Source organism: Tachypleus tridentatus, chromosome 6 (assembly GCF_004210375.1).
Source record: "Tachypleus tridentatus isolate NWPU-2018 chromosome 6, ASM421037v1, whole genome shotgun sequence".
Taxonomy (NCBI): domain Eukaryota; kingdom Metazoa; phylum Arthropoda; class Merostomata; order Xiphosura; family Limulidae; genus Tachypleus; species Tachypleus tridentatus.
Window position 1 is genome coordinate 63735746 of NC_134830.1, and position 14342 is coordinate 63750087.

A 14342-nucleotide genomic window follows, 5' to 3' on the forward strand; every position below is an offset into this window, starting at 1 on the left:
AAATCTGCACCGAGTAGCCTAAGTTGTGTTTTGTGAATACCCTGCGCACATTCTTCTCACTCAGATGTACCAGTAAATCTTTGAGAACAGGGAAGTACACTTCTTCTTTCTTTTTAACCAAACAGGATCCCATTTGATTGGGATTTGCGACCATCTTCAATCGGGAGTTCGGGTACCTTGCACCCTCCTAAGGGCCGATCCTGCCTTTACAAAACAAATTACGCAGTAATACTGTAGAGCCTAAAAACACATTTTGAAGAAGAGTTTTTAAATGTTTCACATTACTGCAAATTAAATACATTGGTTATGAATCCAAAGCCATTGTGATGAATTTGGTTGTATATCCTGGTACCCTTAACATAACCGTAAAAATAATTTAAAAAATGATAAAGCTAAGCGTTAAGATATGTTAGTTAATATCCTGATATTTAATCTTTAACATTCAGCTTACCAATTATATGTTTTAGCTTGTTTCTGAATCAGTCTATAAAACTCGTGAGAGTAATAATCCGTAGAAATACACTTCACAAATGCAAAGTAAATTTAACAGTCCAAACTCTTGGAATAAGTTTGTTAAACGATTCAGGCGAACATGTATTACGACTTGCATCGATAAATATTGCATATTCGATTATTTCAAATACTAGCTTGGATAGCACTTCACTTTCGTTTTGAAAATAGAACGGATCAGCCAAAAATGGTTTTTCGGTAAGTCTGACAGCTTAAAATTCTAAAAACAATTTTGATACTCGTGGTTGGTACCGAACATGTATGACGATTTAAATTCAAAGTGTAACAAACGTATTAAAAGTTCATAATAATAATCTTTTACATTTAATTAAAAATAGCTTTTAGTTAAATTGAATTTTTTTTGTATATGCAAACAAATTACTGCCAAATCTCGATTACATTTACAGGAATAAGCAGTTGCTTGAATATTCATTTATTTATTTGTTGTATTATCATGCCTAAAAGTATGCAATATTTGTTGCCAAAAAAAGTTTCAAATCAACAAGTAACTATTATAAAACAAATAAATAGTCTCTCAAGGGAACTGTTCTCTACTGACGCCTGGTGAAGGTCATTTAAACAAAGTCTTAACAGTATATCAGTATTATCTTTGAACATTACGTTTCTTCTTTACCTGCCATACAAACCTACGTTTAGTAACAATTTCTGAATAGTACAGTGAAAGTAATATCACTTAATGAAGCAGAGCATTACTGGTAGGTGATTAAGCAAGGGATATTAAACAAAATATATTCTCAATATCTGACAAAGTATTTTAATCAACAGAGAACAAAATTTACAGAAATTTCTGGAACAATCGCTTTACGTTATTATTTTTTCAATATTCAAGACAATACGATATTTCAATATTGAAAAATTTGTGAAATTTAGTTGCAATTTTGATTCTCGTTAAACAAGATTTGCAGCGATGAAACAAAAGTACGTCCTTTGAATAAATAACCTGACGAAAAATGTCTTGTTGATGAAAATCTGTCTTAATCTTTTGAATAAGAAAGGTTTAGTTAATGAATCCAAATAAAAACACAATAATGGAACTTTGTTTTCTTTATTTTTCTAATTTTAGGACAAACATTTAAGGCAATTCTGTTAAAATAACATTTGTACATCATGTTGCTTCTGCATTACGCAATCCTCTAACTGCTAAAAATCTACAACACATTCAGAAATATTCTTTTATCATGTAAGTCACCGGGAAACCAACACACACACACTTAAAAATATAAATCCACTTAACTCATTAAAGGATTTTAAAAAAATCAAATATTCACTGTAAAACTTTGACATTTCCAAATACTAAACCATCTGCGACAGTTTCTTGCTATGGGCTCTTCCTCCTTTAGCTGTATGCTAAGGGAGCCTTCAGGTTTATGGTGTCTTAATGGTAAATACAATTTAGAAATAGCTTGTTCACTCAATTTATTTTATAAAATTTCTGGATATGAGGACCTGTAATATCATAGTGATAGTAAAAGTGTAAGTGTGGGAGTGATGATCGCTGGTAAAACGTCTTAAGTTGCCCGCGACGTTCTTTTCAGACCTGAACCTTTAAAACGTTCGAGATTAAGTGAAATAGTTCCAGTGATAAGCAATATATACATACGAACTGTTTGGCTGCATATTTAAAAGATACTAAATTCCACAGTTCATTAACAGAACTTTGCCTAAAAAGCAACTAATTAGATATATTATTAATATGAACCACTTACTCATCTTACAATAATAATAAATATAAATACATAACATCATCAAAAGCTGCAACGACTTTCTTAATCAGCCTATTCACCTCACACAATAGTCTGCACAAAACATATAATTATACCCAAATAACTTTTATCAGCTGCTAAATATACCACACTATCTTAAAATGATCACATGATTAGAAAACGTTTGTATATTCTCAAAAGTTAAAATACAGAACCTGCAAATTTAAATGTTATTCAATACCATGAGCTTATATTTTCCTGGTGCTTAAAAACTACACATTTTATTTCCTTTCACCTAGTTCATAGTGTTGAAACAAATTAAATATTTTTGATGTTCCATTTGTCTCATAATATGCATAAATTATTTCTTGGAAAGCTCAGTTTTCAGAACAAATTAGAAAAACATAACAAATAGTTCTTTAAAAAAATAAATGTTTTCAGAATATATCTTTTAAACCAGTTATAAGGAAGTAATAATAACAATAATAGATAACATTTCAACTGAAACAAGTTTATTACAAATCTGAAATATGTTTTAAAGTGGTCGATATGTATGTCAAGACAAGTCAATAGTTTTCTCCTTCCTTGTCTTTTCTTAACATTATTTAATTTACAACAAGCTTTTGGCTACATTTTCAGTAGGGTGTTTATGCCCATATTATCTAAAATTGTTTTGGAAAGCTCATGACTGAAATAATACTAAAAATAATGTAAAGAAAACCTCAATGTTATGTCATAATATACAAGTTTATTCCACCAGGTGTTATTATCACTTGGTTAAATTATTTAATAATTAAAATTATATACGTGAAAAACAAAATAAAATAATCATTTAGAATTTTGTTAACATAGGTAAATACCTATTTATTAGCTATTTCTATTTTAAGTAAATTATTTTATTTTTGTCAGTTTAGTGTACCTGACTCAAGACCTAAAGCTGTGTACATAAAAAGGATTAAAAAAACCCTAAAACATTACTAACTTTTTTCACTTGTAGGTCACTAGTTCACTGAAGATCGAATTGATATCCATTATCAGATATGGTATTTGAGCAACATTATTAATTTCTTGTGTATGGATTCTGAAATTGTATTTGATTTGTTGGAATATCTGTACAAATTTCTGATTGCAAAGGAAAAATACAGTCATCACAACAAACACCTGCACACTAACAATACAAACCTATGAAACACCAAGCTAAGTTTACTTAATGTTATCTGAAGAAATTCTGCAGATAATAAGTATACACAAACTTTATATACAAAAACTGCATTCTAAGTTAACGTATTCATGGTCTTAAATAAAAAACATCTGTTCAATTAATTTTAACATATACTTTTCTGAAGCTCAGTTACCTTCTTTTTCTTTATTAGTTATCCAGCTTAATTGAAAAACATTACAATCTAATAGGCCATCATGAATACAAGGACATTGATTATTGCAGTATATTTTTTTATCAAACATTGTAAAAAATATTACATTTATTTCACTTTGTTTGAATGTTAATTACACAGTGTTAAAGTGACTAATTTATTTTGTATCTCACAGTAACAAAACAGTTTTTAACCAAAGTAACTACTAGTGACTAACTGTCTTAACTTCACAGAAGTCAGAACTATGATTTTTGACCCCCACCATATTATTACTGAGGGAGGTTTACTCTTCTAAGAGAAATAATAAAATCACTGTCCAGCTTGATATTCTATTCTTTGGAATATAAACAATTTAACAGGTTTAAGTGACAAATTAAAATCCTTCCCTTTAGGGGAGATCTAACAAATTCCTTCATGATGTAATAGTTACACAAATTTCAGCATAACATAGAAAATGAAACATAGCTTGTGCTGATTTCAAGCCTTATTGGATGAAAAATATAAATCAATATTATTAGGGAGATAAGTTTGAAACATCACAGCATGATAGATACTAAGTATAATGCTATTACTCTGAAGTCACCAAACTTGCTAATCTTAATGTTTCAGAAACTTTGTCTATATATATACCATAAGTCATATTACCAAAATGAATTAACACTGTGAGAACACCAGAAATGTGTGAGAATACCTTCTTGATATAGATGTGTATTGTTCTTTGTACATCTATAAAAAGAATACAAAATCTTCACACCTTAATGCACTTCTCATGAATAACACATTAAAAGGTTTCACCTAAGCATAGTTAGAATATATTAAAACCAGCATCTTTCACACATTCTCTGAAGATTAAACAGCTTAAAAATTGCAAAACAAAATATTCAGCAAATTGTTTTATTAAAAATAACTAGATAATTACTTCTATACTAGAAATGAATAAACAAGCCTACAGATAGATTTACAATTCTTGAAGCTTCTTTTACACAAACTAGAGTTTCACAAGAATGCCACGAAAAATAATTAAGAAGTGAATCATTATCACAATTTCATTTACTAAAATATTTCATCTGCATTTCCTCAGATTAAGGTAATACTGGAATTTACACAAATACCTTTGAAGAAAGAATTTTAAATCTTGAATCATTGTTACTTTTTATATAATTACACAATATCCAATGATACAGTGAAAATGTTAATGCAGTTTCACAGTACTAGCAATATCAGACTTGCTAGTTCTGAAACAAATAAAACTAGTATTGGAAGAGCAATGCCTCTGGAGAGGAACATTATTGGACCTCTTAGTAAGCATTCTATATAAACCATTTATCTGCAGACTTGTTTTGGACTGTAGTAGATTAAGATTAAGGTATACAAAAATACTTTCATTGCACCATTGTATAGCATATTTAAAAATTAAGAAACAGTGAAACAGCACTAAATGATTACTTACTAGTGATATGTACTAGAATTTGTTTTTGCTACATAACTAATATTTGCAGCTTTTACTGCAACATATAAAATTATACTATACAAAAGTATTGCACTCAGATTTCACTGAAAGCAGGATAGAAAGAACACCTTTATTCTTCAGCTGCAGCCTTAAATTTGGGCATTTAATAAAATTTCATAGATTTAAATGCATAAAGATATGCAATATACAGTAATGAACTAACACAACTGAGCACAAATTACTTTCACAAAATAGAAAAATTTCTTAAAAGATTTATGTTAAGGACTTGCAAACTTAATTGAACTTTCAACTGTTTTTCCTTTTGCTTAAAAATACAAGCACAAGTAACCTCTAATTTAGTGTGGACTATTTTCACTAAAATTAACTATTCAGTCCAACCAAATTAAACTGTTAAAAAACACCTTAATGACTAGTTACTAAACTCTGTCTTCTCACAAACAAACTGAATATCCTTTGATTTAGTAAAGTTAACCTGAACATAAGAAAACTGATGGTCTTTAACTTATCTAGATCAAAAGGTTGGCTAGAGAGCATGGATAGATTCTAGTGTTTTATATAATGCTATGGAATAAGAGAACAAAGTCTGAAAAAAATGTAGTTCAACTCAGATTACTACCTACTGATAAGGAGTGTGTGAACTATAAGTAGATAGCTTCAGCTACATTTTATGAAACTCTTGCTTCTTTTGTTAGAGAAAACTGAGGTGATACTGGTACAGGAATGTTGTTTCCAGTACTATTTAAAAAAAAAGAGAGCTTTCCAAGAGGTTCAGTAGAATTGAACTCTTGTGAGAGAAGTGATTTGCTTGTTGAAACTTTAGTGGTTGATGAGTGTCTGTGCATGGATCAAGTCGAATTAGTACAGCAACGAACGTTATCCTTACAAGAGGGAGAGGAAATAGTTGCTGACTTTTGTTTTGTTATGGTTAACTGAAAATATATTTTAGGTAAACCAGAGCTACATGAAATCTAGTTCATGGCACAAAAAGTATGAAGAAAGGCTGTGGTGCAATGTAGGCCATTCATTCACAGTTGTTTGCAATTTAGTCATAAGTGTGTAAAATTTTATTGACCGTGGCTATCGGAGATGAATTCTTAGGAGTAGCAAGTTAAATGTTCACACATTTTAGAATTCTGTCTGGTTTGAGAGAAACAAAAGGAACAATAACACTGCATTTTATGTACCAGTGGCTACAAAGCTTGTGACACAGGTAGCACATTCCATGCCCAAATTTGTACATTATTCCTGAGAGTTCTGTGAGTATACCAAGCTCAGATTTGACCAGACTGTTATTGTTTACTGGTGTAAATGCATGTCCAACAATCAAGGCTACATTTCTGTTTTCTAACTGGCTTACACATTCATTCCAAACTTCTTAAGTTCACTGAGTCTTGAGTATTTTTTTCTTTACCTTTTTTGTTCTTAAGTTCAAATATATTTTTCATCACAGGACTCTGTATAATGTGGTAAGTTTTTCACAGTTTTGTAATCTAATGAAATATGCTTTGATTTTAAAGTTTGTCACTTGCATCAGATCTTGTCATTTTGAGATAATCCGAGATTCTGTTCTCTGCAGCCACTTCTGCATAGCTACCATTATTACTGTCTCCATAAGACATACAAACATATCCATTTTCATCTTCACAAAATCCATGCTTTACTTTGCTGCAATCCAATGAGTTTCTTCTTTGACTAACAACATGCAAAGTGTTGCTTTTTCTGGATATTTCTTCACATAACTTGGAATCTTTACGCTCTGGTTTTTCAGCAAGTTCGGCTAATGATGACATTGGTGAAGCACCAGAAGAAGAGCGACTGTTGGATCTCTGTCGACTGCTTCCAATAGAGTACTTTTTAATAGGTTCAGTTTGCTCCTGATCTGTAGTTACTTCTACTTTTGGTGCTGGATTGTAGTCCATTTCCATCAAGTCTTCACTGTAACCTTCTTTGTTAGCAGAAGATTTAGTTTGCCAAGGCATACTAGGTAGAAGAGGTGCACTAGAGGACTTCTTTGAGACTATTTCATTTACAGATTTTAAAGTTCCAAGCTCAGACTCAGCTGTTCCCTGATTCTTAGATGCTACTCTTGTGACTTGACTCCCAAGAGAAAAGGCACGAACTCTACACTGGTCTAGATGGGCTCCTAGATGACTCTTCTGTAACATACATGAATGGTAAAAAACAAAACAAAAAACATTTATTAAATCATTAAATTCCTGTTTACAAATAAAATGAAAGAATAAATTGAGATTTAAGACTATTTCCCATTTTTAAAACATGCACGACAGTTTTCATAATATTATATTTAAAATATTTTAAAGAATTACATTATTTGCTGATAACAGCCAAAAAAAACAACAACATATTCTATTTAAAATAAATTGTTAAAATGCAGATTACATAATTTGAAACAGTCAATTAAACTTTTCATGGAAATGACTAGCTAAAAAAATGAGGAGAGGTTTTGTAGAAAAATAATCCATGCAAGTTGTAAGTCTGAAGCAAAGGATTTTGCTTTATGAAAGCATACATGTATAAAAAAATGATGTGAAAGAGATATTACATTGAAGATTTTTATAAGAGAATAATGAGAGATTTTGTGATTGTTAGAGGATGCAAGAGAATGTTTCATTAAAATTCCCCTTCAAAAAGTCTCAAAAATACAATCGAGGGACAAGAACATTGTATAAATATTAATGTAACTTGTAAAAAAAAAAAAAAAAAGAGTTTGCAAGAACCATGAAGTTCCAAGAAAATATGAAGTGTATTACATAATTCACTAACTTTGTCTAATTAATTCTTATTACAATGTATTTTTTTTATAACATTAAATTGGCTTTAATGAAGATGATGAATGAAATTTATTATTTAATTTAGAAATTCCCTAAAAGGCCAACTTACCACCTCTGGTATGAAAGAGAACATACAGAATATTGTATAAAATAAGTAAATCAGTTCTTGTATTATGACATTTAGGCAAATGACAAAGTTTTCACTACATGGAACATTGATTGGTTGAGTTTTGGATATTCTCACAAAGTTTCACAAGCCTAACCTAACTTTTTAACTGATGGACTAGAGGGATGATAGATAGTCAACAGTACCTATGTCACTTGTTTGACTACTGTAATCAAATAAAAATATTTCCCCATCATTCTTATTATACACTCATGGCACTCAAGTGCAGAGGGTAATTTTGAGATGTGGCTCATGGACCATTGGATTCACATTCCAGAATACTAACCTCTAGACCATTCACAAACCTTTTTGTGGCAGTGACACTGTTTGAGGTCACACCATGGAAAACTGTGAGATGAGCTAACCATATAATGTGAATGTGTAGAGAGTTCTCATGGTTGAATATGAAACCATGTATCCATTTATAATTTTTGTTTTGGTAAATCATCTGGTTCTGAATCCAACAAATTAAAGTTTTATTTTTGCATGTAAGGGAAATGATCCAGCCATTACTCAAAAATATTTATTTATATTAGTACTGTGCATTTATTTCATATTATTTTTAGTATTATTAATTAAAAACAACTGAATGTTGAGCAACTTACTTTAAGAATTTTTTATCAATGCCCTTTTGTTAATGTTATTGCATTGTGTAATGGGATGGTTTGATTAATGATAGGTTCAATTATCATTTTTTTACACAGGTTACAAGGTTACTAGACTTTTACCGTTTTAATATAATCTTATAAAAACTCAAATTTATCACCTAATGTCATATGCATGATTTTTTACATCTCACCTGGTTTACTGGATGTTATATTTCCAGTGAGAAAAAACACACCACAATAACAATAACTTATTTAAAATTGCGTACATGAGAAAGACTGTACACCACTAACTCATATTATAATAAACACAATTACTGGATTATTTCATCATAGAACAGGATGATTATAAATAAATGGCTTTGTAAAAATTATGCAATTCATCTTATGTGAAGAATTTTCTGGTGGATAAAACTAAATCAGTTTGATAAAATTATTAGACATATCTTAAACAAGAGCATTTGTCTAGTAAGAAAATTATATCAGACTGATAGAAGAACTATTATATGAGACTTACTGCCTTTAATTTAATAAAACCTCACAACTCATTTTCAGAGAATTACGGAATAAATTCAACAAGGGCTAGTATTAATGGACCAACTTATCCTGCCTCCTGAGCACAACTGCTTTTGGAATAAGCTTGACCTGGCTCAATATAATAAGTCATTTAACTGAAGGACAACTGCTATAAAATAAACTCAAACTAGTCACCTCCAAGAACCAGAACACAATTTAGATTCTTTATTATAGGCTGTGCCCTGGTGATTTGTTCTAGTTTTGCAGTTTTATAATTTCATTAAGACTTGTTTCTTATTATAAATATGATCTACTTCATCATAGGTTTCATCTTGCTGTTTTTAAGGCAGTCCTTTCATTTGATGTAAATATCAACTTAACTGTTTATATAATGTTTATGTTTACATTACGTATATAGCTTGATGTAACAAAATCTTAGAGTTATATTAACTTGAGTGGCCAGTAATTAAATTAAAACTGCTTGACATAATCATTTAAATTATCTTACTCATGTCTGAATAAGCTTGAACTGCTTAAAGCTGGGATTACCTTACAGATACTTTCAGACTAAGAAAAAAAAGTATTTTAAATGTTATAATCTACTAAATTTACCATATGATGAATACTTAATGGAGTGACTTCAATATTGCTTACAATAACAATCTAATAGACTTTATCTGACCTTAGCCACCTAATGAAAGAGTATTTTATTAAATAAGGTTGACTAATCAAATTTTTGAATATCTTACCTGAGGCCTACTGCCTATTGAATAGGCTCGAACTGGCTTAATATAACCATCCAAGTCATATTCTGATGGAGAAAAATATGATCTAACCTAAAATAACAATGAACATTTGAAATAATAAATACATTTGTACATTCACAATATAATTCCACTTAAAGTAGTGTTGAAAACTAAAAACCTGCAAGAAATGGGCTTACAGTTTCAATAACAGTAATGTAATTAAATCTCACTATTCAGAATATTCAAAGTTAACCTACATTCAAGGAACAACAAATATTCTCTAATTTAAAACACAGTTTCTCTCTGGTTCCGGATTACCTGGTGATTCTGAAGTCAGTTGTCCTTGTTGGTTGATCACAACTTTGCTAAACATAGAGTCAGGTTTTGTATCAATATTAATATATTCAAACAGGAAAAGTGTACTTCCAGATCACTTTAGAACATTCTTGTGTAAAGGTTTTTGTAATCTCAAACACAAATGTTTCAAATAACTATTATTTTAGCATAACAGAAGAAAAACTACAATGGTACTTGTTAAAACATAAAGATGTGATAAGCCTAATTTTTTTTTTTTAATTGTTGTACTGCACTAACAAGTTCACCCTCTAGTATCTTGTACATTTTACCAATGTTTTGTAAACAGGAACATTTAATAAGATTAAATGTACTGAATGTAAGAAATGTGCTTTAAATTTCCAGATAAAATTAGACTCAAAATTCCACAAAGATGTATTTTAACTGTTTGATACTGAATCACTACTGGATGAAAGTACTAAACACTGTGCTGGTTTAATTTATAAAGATTATGATGTAACATGCAGTAGATCAAAAAAATGCATGTTTATTAAAGTAATGAAATGTGTAACTAGTTATAAAAGTTTTCTATTACATGATGAGACTGATAAAGTAGATAGGGATTCTTGATTAGTTTCTGTTTTATTTAATTTAATCTTTCTCTATGCCTTCTTTAAAAAAAACTACAAACATTGGTTAAAAGATTGTATTCACAATTTTAATCCTTTGTATTGCTCTTATGTTGATGACATAAAATTCTGAACATATCAACAAGCTGCTGAACCACATGAATGGTCATATTAATGGACTTTTCTTGTCTGTTTCTAAAGTGAACAATGTTTTGACTTCTATGCTTGACTGGTACCTATTGAAAAAATTTCTGAAAAAGCAGCATCAGAGATGTTGTTTCACAGGTAGTTTATGTAGCACAGACAGATTTAGTTTTAAAAGGTTGCTCTGGGCTATTTATAGTAGAGTGTAAAGGAAGGCCTCAGTATATAAAATATGGACAGGAGCTGTCAATTAAAGCTCAATCTCAACTATATATGTATACAGTATAAAATATCTTTGAAACAATAAGACCATATTAAGTCTACTATTGAATGTCAAAATAAATAGCTTGATTCACAGATCTGAAATAAAACTGGTAACTATTGCATAATATAGATACTTACTGTGTAATTATGAATATTTTATCTAAGCAGTTCTATAAAATAAATTACAAGTGTAAACATACACACATCTACTGACAACCATTTCTTGATTTCCAGGGTTTCCACTCTTTGTCCATCTTGGCAATGAACATGCTGGTTCAAGTCTTTTATACCCCACTAAAATGCCCTTGCTAAATTCTGATTTGCAAAATTCTCCACTAATTTTAATACACCCCCTATATATGTATTGTATACAAGTTTCTAGTCACTGGGGTGGCAAAGAGAGGATTTTTCTCCAGAGTGTTTGAGTGTGTTACTCCACTCTTGGAGTAGAGGGCAAAGTTTTGGGCCCTCCTACTTGGGTCAATGGATGTTTTTCACAGATGTCAGTAGGAGTGCCATGAGGTTCCATGGGAGTCTACTTGTAATTTTGGTTTAGATTTGACATGAGGCTATCTGGTTGGGGAATGCTCCTTCCCTTTGATCAGTGTTGTTTTCACATATTGTTCACGGAAGTATATCCACTACCTCCTCAAAATTCCAAATGTGAAGTAGTCCCATCCTAGGTCCTTGGTTCTGTATGGATATTACATGCATCAGCCCCTACACTTTATCAATATGGGATTCTAGCTATATTGTCAACATAGGTATGCATGTTTTGGAAGTTAACATTTTTCTAAACCAATAATACTTACCTCCTCTGACACTCACACTTCCCCCTAAGAGCCAGTTTATGTCTCAAAAAGTGATTACATTATCTCAATGAGGTTCTTATATATAGCATCTAAAAAGAGCGAGCATTGAAGTTGATGGAGAAGTTTGCAAATGAGAATTTGCCAAGGGCATTCGAGTGGGATATAAAAGACTGCAGCAAGCGTGTTCAGTGCAAAAATAGGCAAAGAGTGGAAACCTTGTCAGCAGAGGTAAGCATCATTGGAAATACATTTTCAGTTTAGGAAAATGTTAACTTACAGCATTTATACAGTTGTCAAAAATGTAACTACCACGTTTTTCAGTCACATGATGTAATGAATGAAAGTTATTATGAATGAATAATGAAGTGAAAATTAGTGAAACTATCTGAACACAAATATTCTCAAATAATTTTCTGAAGCCAACACTAAACTCAGAAAATATCTTTACATCCAATGCTAGCATTCCAGTTTTAAAGAAAAGAGGAGTTATAAAAACAATAAGTCTACCCTGTTTACCAACAGGAGTATATAGGGCCAACACCAGATCTTTCTTAATTCAATTAATGAATAAAAACCTTACTACATGCTGCAGGTTACCAAAACACGTTATAAAATCATGGTCAAGGAGTGCAAACCAATGACTTTTGAATTACTGGATCAGCAATATAAGAAAGAATGCTCTGGACTAGTGACATTAAAAAGTTTGAGTATTTACTTAACAATGGTAGTCTGAATACTTAAATCTAAGCTGCAATACTATGATTGAAACTGTAAGTGAACTACTTATAAAAAGTTTGTATTTTAATTCTACTTTTAATTGAAAAGAAGAATAGAAAGGAATATTATACGAACAGAAGAGCAAACTGATAGAGAATGAACATTTTTACATTCAGATAAAAAATAATGATTATTGATTAGATGATACAACATAATTATTTGTGACAGTGTTAGTACAATTATTTTAACATTTCAAACAAATAAACAAAGTACTTACCTTATCCAGATGAAACCCTGACTGCTCTGTAGATGTTGGAATGGTCTGGAAGGTGACATCTTGTAAACTCTGAGTATTTTTTTTAGGACTAGCCATTTCTATGTAGCCCTCACCTTATGAAAAGAAAACACAACAGACTTACACATTCACCAGATAATATAAAACTCTGTTTAAATTAAATAATGATCATTTTCACCAAGACATGCTTATCACAGTAGCTGACTTGTTGTGAAATTTATTTTAAATCTGGTAAAGGTCAGTTTCTCTGAGACATGCTTAAATACTCACTGAGCTTGACTATAACAATTTTGAATCTGCAAACAAAATAATTAAAAAAATTATACTGAGAACAATGTAGCATTGTACATCATACAATAAATTAAACTTGTATTTCTATTGGTTATAAATCACATAATAGCAAATTCCAAAGAGAATAATACTAGCAATCTGTGAAAGATAGAGCGTAATAGAAAGATGTGCACCTCCCTTTTCGCTCTGTATCTCCAAAAACAAAAAAAATTGTTATAAAATTAAGCTATGCCTTATTGATACTCCTACTATAATAAGTAACATATGTTAAATTCAGAACATCAGAGTGGGAGAAGGGAAACAGAAAATGGGCAATTCAGAACAAATAAATGTCACTTTTCAAATGTAAACTGAAAATTCATTTACATACTTTCTTTTGAAATTCATAAAATGAAACTTATATAATATCCAAATTTGATTTATCAAATGTATTTTAATGTCACATTTATTTGTATACAGTGATAAAAAAAAACTAGTTTAATTAAATTTGAATACAACTCTGTAAAAAGTCTTGAGTACTTTTACTTATCTGTATCAAAATTAAGTATATGTTAAGTAAGTGGAGTATTTTGAAAAATACACTTTTTGTACTTATGAAAATTATAACTGTTTAGATGCAACATTTTAGACAAAAAGTGTCTATTATTATTATGGAAAGATCAAATACTGTAAGTGTAAGAAAAACAACAACCTTGTTTCTGAATTTTAGACTTAATATAAATTATTTGAATAATTTGTTTGTATAAAAATACATTTGAAACACATGGGATATTTATATGTTCAGTGTTAATAAAATTAGCAATTAGAAGTATGAAGTATGTAGTTTTTCCAGACTAATGGTAGTATATACTACCATTAGTACCATATATATATATACACATTACTACCATATATATATATTCAGAACTAACATAACTAAATATCAAACTTGTTTTTCATACACCAATATGAACAATATTGATAGCACTAGAAAATGTTTCCAATGAGGTAAAA

General features: G+C 30.2%; 1 protein-coding gene across 2 annotated transcripts in view; it reads right to left on the minus strand.

Moving 5' to 3' along the window:
* Positions 1-1560: 1560 nt before the first annotated feature.
* LOC143252688 (insulin receptor substrate 1-like) overlaps positions 1561-14342 on the minus strand; it is an 88629-nt gene continuing 75847 nt past the window's right edge. For both annotated transcript variants that reach the window (XM_076505218.1, XM_076505219.1), the window contains 3 exons: positions 13041-13153; positions 9907-9993; positions 1561-7234 (listed from right to left, as the gene is read on the minus strand). In XM_076505218.1, the coding sequence (XP_076361333.1) occupies positions 6590-7234; positions 9907-9993; positions 13041-13153 (845 nt within the window). In that variant the 3' untranslated portion in view covers positions 1561-6589. The remainder of the gene's footprint in view (positions 7235-9906; positions 9994-13040; positions 13154-14342) is intronic.